The sequence below is a fragment of the Polypterus senegalus genome, chromosome 1 (assembly GCF_016835505.1).
Source record: "Polypterus senegalus isolate Bchr_013 chromosome 1, ASM1683550v1, whole genome shotgun sequence".
Taxonomy (NCBI): domain Eukaryota; kingdom Metazoa; phylum Chordata; class Cladistia; order Polypteriformes; family Polypteridae; genus Polypterus; species Polypterus senegalus.
In genome coordinates, this window is record NC_053154.1 from 252,234,263 (window position 1) to 252,246,760 (window position 12,498).

The 12,498-nt window shown below is 34.6% G+C and overlaps 1 protein-coding gene across 2 annotated transcripts in view; it reads right to left on the reverse strand.

The window, feature by feature from the left end:
• Positions 1-12,498, reverse strand: part of LOC120540794 (kinesin-like protein KIF20B) — a 135,035-nt gene that overhangs the window by 40,276 nt on the left and 82,261 nt on the right. For both annotated transcript variants that reach the window (XM_039771869.1, XM_039771861.1), the window contains exons 19-25: positions 7,231-7,402; positions 4,434-5,646; positions 3,804-3,942; positions 3,388-3,510; positions 701-761; positions 370-495; positions 132-274 (exon numbers count right to left, since the gene is read on the reverse strand). In XM_039771869.1, the coding sequence (XP_039627803.1) occupies positions 132-274; positions 370-495; positions 701-761; positions 3,388-3,510; positions 3,804-3,942; positions 4,434-5,646; positions 7,231-7,402 (1,977 nt within the window). The remainder of the gene's footprint in view (positions 1-131; positions 275-369; positions 496-700; positions 762-3,387; positions 3,511-3,803; positions 3,943-4,433; positions 5,647-7,230; positions 7,403-12,498) is intronic.

The following is a 12,498-nucleotide window of genomic DNA, read 5'->3' on the forward strand; positions in this document are numbered from 1 at the left end:
AATTCTATTTAATAGCTACTTAAATCAGACTGTAGTGGATTTTAAAAGGATGATTGAGGCAGCCTCAAAAAATAAAATGCAATTTTAAAATATCATTTATGCATAGTAAAAATAGAAAAAAAAAATATTACCTTCAAATTTTCTTTAAGCTGTGCTAATTCAGCATTGGCAAGTATCATTCCTGCAGCATTATACGTTATATCTTCAGATTTTAAAGAGTTTTGATTACAGTCCTTACCCAAGCAATTGCAGCTTTGCTTCCAGTGTATTAGCTCTGCAAAACATTAAAAAATTGTATTGTAACAATACGCAAAAAAGAATACACAAAGCAAAAATACATTGAAATGCTAAAGTAAAAAACAAACGTACCTTCAGTTAAGCAGTCAATTTCAGTCATTTTACTTTCAAGGACCTTGTCTTGCTCTAACTGCGTTTCTTCCTGTTCAGTCATTACTTGTCTCATTTCTTGAATTGTTCTCTCTTTAGTTTTTAGTTCTAAGGAATGCCACAGAATTTAGTCACATTTACAAGACTTGTGCAAGGAGAGAAATATACTGTACATTTTGCTAATATATAGAAAGAGGGCTTCCATAGATAAAAGTAACTTATGGTACATTTTTCTGTTAAACCGGGTCCCTCAGCAATGAGCACAGAATGCTTAAACATCTGAATAAAGTAAAAGGAATTCAAAAGTATTTACCAGTGCACAGTGTCTGATACTGCTGGAGAGTTTCTTCAGTCTTCTGATTGGCAACATGATCCTAAAATATTAAAAAGTAAAATAAATAAAAATGTGAAAAGGGGTTAAAATACCAAGAAATTACTTAAATGAATCCTTAATTTTTAACACTTTTTATGGATTGCATCGAAGTGTTAAACCCACCCCCCCAAAAAAAAAAAAAATTAAATTATTGGATATAAATAAAAACACATACATTAAACAATCAGAAGGAAAATGATAGTTGATTAAACTGAATTACTTAAGATATTGTACTACTACAAAAGAAGTACCAGCAGAGATGTACAATTTCTATATAACTTCCAAATTTATACACTGTACACAGCTTGAAAAACAAGAAATACATAAGAAATACACAAACTTCACTTTTTCATCACACTGCCTGCTTTTATAGTGTTCTTTTGCCAAAAGGCAATAGATACAAATTTAACAACTAATACTAAAAAGAGGACGATATTCACCCAAAATGTTTAAAGGCTCTAGATGTTTTAGGCTGTCTTGCCTAACATGTCTCTTCAACACTTTGTACAGGCTGGGGACAGTATATCTGGATTGGCAAGCTGGGGTGGCAGTCCCCTTTTTTAAGACTGGAGGGTGTGTTTCAGCTTCATGGGGAAAGTCACACGTCTCAGCCTCACAGGGAAGGCTTATGACAAGGTTCTGGAAAAGACGATCAGGCTGTTGGATTCAAGACGAAAAGTAGAAAATTTCATCCCAGGTGTGGAATACTGGACCAGTGATTTTATTTTTACAAGGATTCTGGAGGGTTCACACGAGTATGACCTACCAGTCCACATGTGTTTTGTGCATATGGAAAAGACAAAACACACACATCCCCTGTGGAGCCGTGTGGGGGATGCTTTGGTAGTATATAATGCCAGGCCAGCTATTACAGGCTATTCAGTTTTCGTACAACTGGAATGAAAGGCTATTTTGCATTGCTGGAAGTCAGACTTGTTCTTGGTGGTTGTGGGACTAAACCAGAGATGCCCTTTGTCCCTAGATCTGTTCATAAGCTCTATGGACAATATCTAAGCATAATCAAGGAGTGGAGTGTGTCCAGTTCGGTGGCCTCAAGATCCCTGTTTTGTGTGGATGATGGGGTCCTGCTGGCTTCAAATTGGTCTGTGGCCTTAGACACTACTGGGGCAGTTTGTAGCCAAGTGTAAAGCAGCCAGGATCAGAATCAGCACCTCCAAGTACAAGGTCATGATTCTCAGCTGGGAAAGGATGGACAGCTCTCTCTGGATTGGGGATGAGGTGTTGCCTTGAGTGGAAGAGTTTAAGTATCTCAGGCTCTTGCTCATGAGTGAGAGAAAAGGGAACGGTGGATTGACAAGTGGATCTGCATGGTGTCTGCACTGAGGCAGATGTTGTACTGATCAGTTGCGGTGAAGAGGGAACCAAGCCTAAAGGTGAAGCATTCAATTTACTGGTTGATCTATCATTCTACCCTCAGCTATGGTCACAAATATTTGGTAGTAGTTGAAAGAATTAGACCATAGATACAAGCTGCAGAAATTAGTTTCTTTCACATGGTGTCTGGTTTTAGCCTTAGATAGAGTGAGAAGTGCATATATTCAGAAGCAGCACAAATTTGAGCCTCTGCTCTAACATACTGAAAGGAGCCAGTTGAGGTGGTTTGGACATATCAAACCAGGCGGAGACTTCGAGGCAGACCAAGCACATGTTGGAGAGATTATACCTCTCGGCTGGCCTGGGAACACCTAAACCCACCAGAGGGGGATACAGAGAAGAGGTGGAAGGGAAAAGGGATGTCTCCGTATACAGTATTTGCTTAGACTGCTGCCCCCGCATCCCAGACCCGGACAAGCAGCAGTAAAGGTATAGATGGCCATGCTAAAAATATAAAGCTAACAGGAAAATGTGAAAGAAAATGGATCTAACATATGTCGAACTACGGCTGGGCAATATGGCCAAAGAAGAAGAAAAAACACCCACAATTTAATTTATTTGTCCATCCATCCATTATCCAACCCGCTATATCCTAACTACAGGGGGGTCACAGGGTTCTGCTGTAGCCATTCCAGCCAACACAGGGCACAAGGTAGGAAAAAAAAAAAAAACCCTAGGCAGAGCGCCAGCCCACCGCAGCAATTTAATTTATTTACAACTTATTTTAAAAAACGTACACAAAATGAAAAGGTTGCAATACATTATGGAAACACTAAAGAAAGAGTTAAAAATTAACAAAAGAAAAAAAAAAATGTAAAAATAATGTCTAGTAAGGCACTGCAGGGATATGACCTCACAACATGGGATGCATCCCTGGATGGACACCGCAGGGCAAACCCCAGTGCACGCCCACACTCATTCAACATTCAAACTGGATCGAGTTAGTGTAAACAGTTAATCAAAGGAGGAGTGTGTTAGGAAAATCTATAGGAAATACAACATGTACTCCACACAGGTCTTATATATATCTTGAGCCTACACCATTAATCATTATGCAGTGCATCATAATGCCTTTTCTAGAAAGCAATTTTCATTTTTCACTGTAAAGAAGCCAGGTTAAGTAAATGTATACTTTTGATCCTGGTATGGAATCACAGTTAAAGTTTATAGCTTGCTGTTTAGAATTAAAAAGTATCCTACAGATTTATAGTGTAACATAAAGCAATACTTGCATATTTCAGCTGCATAATTGCTCTCTCTTTGGAGCCAAGATCACTGATCAACTGATTTCTCACACGCTCTGATTCAGACAGTTTTTGTTTCAAGGCATTCACTTCTTCACGCTTTGAAGAAATCTAAGGGATCACAATTAAAAAAAAAATCTATATTACATTTCTCAGCATATTTGTCTTTAAGTCAATACGAAGAAAACTGTATGCCCATAGTACAGCAGAAATAGTTACAATCTAAATTTAAAACTCATATTTAAGCAAAGAACATGTGATTCACTCTTTGCTACTTTTAGTAGAAATCGTTGGTTAAAACAATGGTAAAATGTCCAGCAAAATAATCAAATTTAAAATGTTTACTTACACAGGGGTGCATACGGTCTGTGGCTGCATACACCACACACAGACTTGCCACTAACCTCATTCTGCACAACCTGTAATTGCTTCCTTGAATCGGCATTCTTCTCCTTAAATTCCAAAACATCCTCCTCTTTTCTGTTAAGATCCATGGTAAGCTTCTGGATTTGAGCAGTATATTGATTAACTTCACTTTCTAATCTAAATTAAGTGAAATATAAAAAAGTTGCAAGTTTTAAAGGATTATCTAATTGTACAATGAATGCACTCTTAAACACTGAATTATTTGCTTTATAGGCTTTCAAATCATTTTACTATCTGAACAAACAATGCTCTTGTAAATATTGAACCATATGATGCGACATTTCACCAGCTGCTATGCATTTCCTTTCTAACTTACTACTAGAGGGGCCAACCAGTGACACTGGGGTTTGAATGGTTAATGCTAAACAAGTGACAGCATGCACATTTAATATTCTAATATTCAAGAGGTTTTTGCAAGGCATTCTCTAGCTATACTGAATTTGCTTTCTTAAGCTCATTAAAATATTAGTGAATTCATTCTCTGGAGAAGGAAAAAAAAAAAAAAAAATTACTTTCCATGACATGAGCAACAGCAACCAAACTTTCAAAAATATACCTATACCTATATAACTTTTATCAACCAATAAGGTTTAGGCAGTAGTACTCACTTTAATAAATCTTTTTCTTTTGCCTGAAACTCAGAAGCCTTTGATGCAAGTAATTCTGAACTAAGCTGAAGGTTTTTCTGATATTCCAAAATATCTTCTTTCCACTTTTTTTCTATAACAGAATGCTTTGCAGCTTCATTTTGTAGTTGATCTTCTGCTTTCTTCAGACTTTCCTTCAGATTTTCTACTAAACAATTCTGTTCAGCAAGTTTTCTTTCAATGCTTGTTTCTTTCTCACTCTGGAGTTTTAAAAGATTTTGCAAATGTTCTATTCTCTGCTCAAACACATCTATTTTGTCCTTAAGCTCAAAATTTATTTTATTAAGTTGTGACACTTGCAGTCGTTCAGATTCCACAGAAATATGACTCTGTTCCAGTGACTCTTGCAGGTGCTGGATGGAAACCATTTTATCTTTTAAAGCTTTCTCATGTTGCTCTTTAAGTTGAATGGAGTGGATTTCAAGCTCGGCAATCTTTTGGTTCAAGACGGCCACTTCTCCCGTCAGTCCTGTTATTTTTTGAGCCTTTTCAGAAGCATCTGTAACCATCTCTTCACATTCTTTGCGCATTGCTTCAACTATGTCATTAAAATGACTATCATTTTTTACTTTTCTTGCATGTTCCAGCTCCATATTAGTGGTGGCAAGTAGGCTTTTAAATGAATCCAGATTACAAGATTTTTCACATAATTCCTGCTCTAGTTTTTTTACAGTCTCTGTTGCAATTTTCAAATCTGCAGTGGTTTTCTTTGCAAAGTCTTCAATTTGAGAGAGTTTATTTATTTTTTCTTGCATGATGTTAATCTGTGATGAAGTTTCCAAGTTAGTTTTCTTCAGCATTTCTCTACTTTTTAGAAAATTTTCAATTTCATCTTCCAAATTCCTATTTGTATCTTTCTGTATTTGTAAATCATGTAAAGCAGATTCATAGCAAGTAACCTGGTGCTCAAGTTTAGTGCTTAATTCCTTTATAGTTTGCTCAGAAAACAAAAGATCCTTTTTGGTTTTACTGTATTTTTCACTAAGCTCTTCACTTAGCATCTTCTCTTTCTGGACATTGTCTTGAAATAAACCAAACTCTTGTTGTAACTGTTCCAAATGTTTGTTTAAGTTTACTATCTTTGTGTCTTTTTCAAAACACATTTTCTTTAATTCTTCAGTTCTATTTTTCTGAATATTCGGACAGCTGCAAATACATTCTTCATTATCTGCCCCTACAAAAAAAGAAAGCTGTTGTTCAAGTATTAACAGAATCACAACTTATGACAAAATGTACAATGTAGAAACTGAATTTAAAAATTCTTGCTATAACATTAATATGTTAAGACAGATTGGGAAGGACAGCAGAAAAATTAAGATATAAAAACAAAACAAAAAAGTCTTAGAAAGTATACTTTTTATCCACCTTAACTAAAAAAAATAAATTAATATAGCTTACATACTTTCTGAAAAAACGTTAACTTTAAAGATGAATACTATGGCATAATAATCTTATTTAGACTGCATTATTGATTTTATAATAATCAATGATAAAGTACACAAATCTGAGGGCCACTTGGCCCTGAGGCCAAATATTATATATATTTTATACCGTTTTAGAAGTAAATGGGGAAACTCGCATTTCAACAAAGTAAAACTAACAGCTTCATGGATGGTCAAGAACACCATTGATAATAGCTTCAGGTTTTGTTTTTTTTTTTTTTATAAATTAATTTGAACACCAGATTCAGAAGTAGTGTGTGGAAAAGGTGAGAAGATTTCTCTAAGATGATTGTGTCGTTCGGATGAGACAAGTGAAACATACATTACTAGAAAGCAGATTTCCTGGACGGCTGGGGATATGCAATTGTGCAATTTCTGCTTTAAAAGGCATTTTCTCCTTCTACTCTATTTTCTGTTTATACAGTTACAAAGAAGTTAAGTGAAGGAGATTATGAAGGCAGGCAAAACTGGAAAAGTAAAAAAAAGTAAAATATTTTAAACTTTGAATCTTTCACACAAAGTAAACTTTGGCTACCTACCACTTAATTCTTTAAAAAAAATAGTGCTGTAGGTACACTGTGTTTCTATTATTTTAAAGAAATATGCTATTTGCTTAATGTATATATTACAGAGGAAAAACAACCATAGTGAAAAATATGCTATATATAACCTCTTCAAATATATTAGCCACTGAAAGCAATTCAAAACTAATGCATTAACATCATACTACTAATGGAGTATGCAACAATTTTACATTTAATATGATGTAAAACTTGCACTGAACTTAAAATGAATCCTAAATTTGTTTTTATTGATCTTAAAAATGTATAGTAGATATTGTTAAATTTCAATAACCTGACAGCAATCAATCAATCAAAAAATGGCCAGTCACCCATCTTCTGAGCCCAGCTACGGGGATGAGGGAGAGCTACTATGTTGCACAGTGGCATAAGGTAAAGGTATGAACCAAACCAAAAAAGGCTGTCTGTTCATTTATCAGATCCAAATATGCTTAAAGCAATCAAACATCCTTATGGTGTTTTCGTTTCCATTAGAAAAACAAACATACAACAGCAAGCAACAGTAAAAGCAAACAATTTTATTAAAAGTTAAAAAATATACAAAACAATGACAATAATATGAAAAGGACCAGCAGAAAAAAAAACTCATTTAAAAATTATGCTGTTGTCTAGTCTCAGATCTTTTTTTTCGCGCTTGAAGGACTCTGCGCTTTTTCGCTTCCATTCTCCTTTGCCCTGGTCTAAGACCAACAAATGAATGGAAGCTTTGTTCACCAGTCAGCCCATTAGCGGTACCTTTCTTTAAGGGTGGCTGTCCTTCAAGGTCTTGTGGATTTTCACCGAATCTCTTTCTGCTACAAGCACCCAACTTATGATCACTTTCATGGTCCTGGTCAGTTTCAACCCCGCATTGACACTGAGCCATTAACTTATGTAATTTTTCTTTAACGGCTTCCAAGGATTTTTCCTGAATAAAAAAAAGCATACAAAAAATAGAAAACCCAGTCAAATAATATGACATTAAAATAGAAATAATTTGCACATTACAAGTTAATGTGAAAACTAATGTGATAAACTGATCTTAAGAGTAAACAAACAGAACTTGTGTCAAGAAGTTGGCTTTAAATCAGAGTCATCAATTCTAACTTATGGAGAAAGTCTCTAAAGTACTATTTTCAAGAAGGTGTCAATTCTAGTTAGAAAAGATCTAGAGAATTGTTTATGTTGAAAAAATAACTGATTTTATTTATTGTGCACAATTTTCTTTGAAATTACTTTCATCCGTAGTCCTGAAGATATACGAATGTATCTGCTAACATGAACATTGTTTTCTATAGGGTTAACATTGTTTTCTATACGATTTTATGTGTCTCTCTCTTTCTGCAGGCTTAAGCTTCAACACATACTGTATACGTTTGGACACTCTTCATAAAAGATCAATCAATCTTTTTCCAGGCTCCTAGTATCCGTATGATACTCGTGAAACAAGAAAAGCAAACTTGCAAATGGTATTTAGGATAAGTATATAGCTTACGTGTAATTTCTGTTCATTTTTAATCAGCATCACATTTTTCTTTTGAATTTCTTGCTGTCAAGGTCTTTAGGTCATTGTATCTAAGCTTACATTTGTTATCTAAGATAACATTTAATCTTTGATTAAACCATATATAATATTTATAAAATATTATTTAAAAAACAGCAGTAATAAGGTATTGCGCAGACTTTTTGTTTACACATACACACAAACACACACTTACAAAGGTGAATCATGAAATGAGAGAAAGAGAGACAGACAGACATATGTACACAAAACCACATTTAAAAAGATTAAATAATTTAGCACTCAGGTTGTCCCTCAGCAGAGAACTCCCTACCTTGAAACTGGTTAACACCAATGGTACAGCACTGCTGATGCCTGGGTATTTTAACACTTACTACATAGACATAAGGAGACAAAATGCATGCGGTGTGCATTTTATTTTGCAAATATAGATTACCATATTTTTGTTTTTGAGTGAAAATTTAAGGACTTACTAATTGAAATGTACCCAGAACTATCCTTGCTCATTGCAGGTAATTCAGGCTGTCAAGATTAAGTTTAAAAGCTCCCAGTACTAATCAGTACCCCCCAAGCTCTAAACTGGGGAAGGTTTCTATCACCTACACTGTAGGGGGTTAAAGAATTGTCTGTATATGAACTTTTTTTTTTTGTTTTGTTTAAGAATGGTGTTGAAATAAAGCAGCAGAAAGCATCAACAAAATCTGAGTATTAAGAAATTGTATATTAAAAGGATCAAATACACAAAAGCCTTGAACATAAAAGAAGCTAATTACATATCCTAACTAGGAAGGTTCAACACCACATATTTTCAAGACTTACTCTAAACTGCAAAAGAGTAATAATCCAAAAGAGTGCATTAATAAAAAGTATCTAAGGGTCCACTTCATTATCTGTGAGAACTCATTAAATAAGTTAGGCTTGGAGTATTCCATTTATTTAATAAATAAAAAGTAGTTTAATAAAAAAAAAAAAAGTACTCCAGCCTCTTGATACGCTTTGGAATTACTGAATATCTATGCTGAATGAAGGGAAAAAGCTAAATAGTACAATGAAAAATAAAAAGGATTGGTTAGAAGATGACGATTTAAACCCTAATTTTATAATTTGTCTATTTTTCTACCATACCATACACTCTCAAATAGTGCAGGGATAACTTTAACACAGCTATGTGCTTATTTAGGTAGCTCATCACAAGTACTGTATTGTCACTCACATACAGAAACAGAGTTCTTGCTCAACATATTTCAAAGCTACCCCGCTCCTGCACTACTTTAATATGTGAATTCCTGTTGTAGTAAAGAACAGTTTAACAGTAAGTAACAGTTGCTTATAAATGACTAAATCAGATTAAAACAAGCACTTGTAATAACATTTGCATTAACATGGATTATTGTTCAAACTCATTGTGCCCAGCGCTATGTAAAAGGACAGAAGCAGACAATATAAATACATGGCTTAAAGGAAGGTGATCATAAGATGTTCAGATAAAGTTTATGATCAATTTCTTTCTACATATATCACCATCATTGGTCTTGCTCTCTTCTGTTACCAAAGCTAAGTGATTCAGTTTTGAAGTGTGTGTATTAAGTACAGAGGTGTGTAGAGTAGCCAAAAATTGTACTCAAGAGTAGTATTACTTCAAAATAATATTACTCAAGTAAAAGCAAAAAAGTATTTGGTGAAAAATCTACTTGAGTAAAAATAAATAACATCTTTACAAAATAAAGATGCACAAATAACACAACATTCCAAATCTCAGTTTTTCACAACAAAGCTTTTGAAGCCAATACATACAGTAGGTAACGTGTATGTTTGAACAGTGCAAACTACTTACAGTGACGAGATATACTGTACACGGAGATATCTATAGATATATATCGAGAGAGAGAGAGAGAGAGATAGATATATATACACACATTTCCGTTCAGGGAAAAAAAAGATTAGTTCGTAAATATATACATTGGTTCAGATATATATATATAGGTTCGGATACATCGTTTCAAATATATACATTGGTTGGGATATATTGGTTGAGATATATACATCGGTTTGAATACATCCAGTCAGATATATACATTGGTTTAGATACATTGGTTGAGATATATATAAATTGGATTGCATAGATCTGTTCATTATATATATATATATATATATATATATTTATATATATATATATATATTTATATATATATATATATATATTTATATATATATATATATATATTTATATATATATTTATATATATTTATATATATATTTACACATATATATATATATATATATATATATTGGTTGAGATACATCCGTTCAGATATATACATTGGTTGAGATATATATATTGGTTGATATACATTGGTTTAAAATATATATATTGGTTAAAATAGATTGGTATAGATATATACATCGGTTCAGATACATCCGTTCTGATATACTGTATATATATTGGTTCAGATATATATATTGGTTGGGATTTATGGGCAGGCACAACGCGGCCACCCATGTTTAGCATCTCCCTTTCGCTTCATCATTGCTTCAACACTGTTGTAATTATTGTGCACATTTTAAACAAGTAGCATACGCCTGTCTGTCGTGTTTTGTTTCATAAGCTCTCTTGGTTGGGGGTCCTCGATTTCAAAACACTTTTTTTCCTTTCATTATTTAAAACACGCGCAAAGATACCTGCCTCTTCGCCTCGCTCCGTCCCGGCTCACTGTACCCACCTCACTCGCTCCCTCTTGTCCCACCCATGACAGATTTTCTCTCAAAACCAGAGTTACGAGAAAGCATTAATCGCAACCAGAGTACGTCCCATTTTTTCACCTCATGAGATGCTGGATTATCATTGGTGGAAAGCCGCCCGGTGATATCTGTTATTCCGAATTGGCAGCATTTCATTAAAGGGCGATCTGCTTCAGCAAGGAACTTAGTCCTGTTTGCTGAAAGGATGTTATGGAGGAAAAAACACTGGAGTCGCTCCGTTTCTTTAAATGTTGATCAGGGATCAAAAGAACCAGAATATTCCCGCTTCACAAATAACTAATGTTTAACTGTTTTTATAGTAAAACTAACAAAACCACACACAAGCACATACATGCTCACACACACACACTCACAAAATCGTGGGTTGCACGTACTACTGATTAAACGCATCTGTCAAGAGCGATTATTTTTTCACCCCATAAAACAGATTCTTCTCAAAAGCTAAGAGTTACCTGAAAGCATTGATAGCATCCGCAGTACCTCCCATTTTTTCACCTCAACAGACGCTGGTTTATCATTGACCGAAAGCCGCCCGGTAATTTCTGTTATTCCGTATTGGCAGCATTTCATTGAAGGGCGATCTGCTTCAGCAAGGAACTTAGTCCTGTTTGCTGAAAGGATGTTATGGAGGAAAACACTGGAATAGCGCTGTTTCTTCTGAATGTTTATCAGTGATCAGGGACCAGAATGATCAGAATATTCCTGCTTCACAAATAACTGATGTCTGTTTTTATTGTAAAACTGAGAAAACCACACGCGCGCGCGTACACAACAACAAACACTACTGATTAAGTGTATCTGTCATGGACGATCATTTTTTTCACCCAATAAAACTTTAGTTCGTCAAAGTTAGAAAGCAGCACGGTGATTTCTATTATTCCTTATTGGCAGCATTTAATTTAAAGATGATTCACGTCAACAAGGTAAAAGAGACTCTTATTTTGAAGAGCAATCTTTTTTTAGGCTTAAGCATTTTTGATTGACTTACAAAAGAAAATAGTTATTACTTACCCTCTTTGCTTCAAATTGGCTTTTTAAAAAACCTTTTTTGAAATAATTTATTTATGACTGTATAAAATAAAAAAGTAGTGCTCAAAATTATAATGCGTGTTTCTAACAGGAAGTGGTGGTTGTAAGAGTAAGATTGCTGACTCGCAGTTAAATGATCACTGGTTTGTGTCCTGGGGGCTTCCTTTCTGTTATTTTATTTATTTTTTACAAATTGCTTTGAGTAGTAAGAAAGGCGCTATAAAAAGTAAGGAATTAATAACTAATAATAATAGTAGTAGTAATATTATTATACGTGTGAATGCATGATCAAATTCAGCCACTGCGTAGTGGGGTATGAAAAGGGACAATACCACAAGTTCATTGAAATAATTACACAGCAAGGTGCACACGCAGTACAAACATAATGTGTACTGTATATTAGGCCTATTGAAGTAAAGGTTCATATAAATCTATACTAATAAAAGGCAAAGCCCTCACTGACTCATCACTAATTCTCCAACTTCCCGTGTAGGTAGAAGGCTGAAATTTGGTACTTATTTCGGTGGTATGATGCCACTGCCGGCAGCCATATTGAACTTTTCAACAGTCTTTGTTACTTATGGGTCCATCTTCAAGAAATTTGGTACACGGGTTCCCAACGCTAACTGAATCCTACTTACGCATATATATCGCCCATAGCCTGCAGCTCAGTCACCGTGTGAGGCGGCATTGGGTCCCCCATCCCAACGCC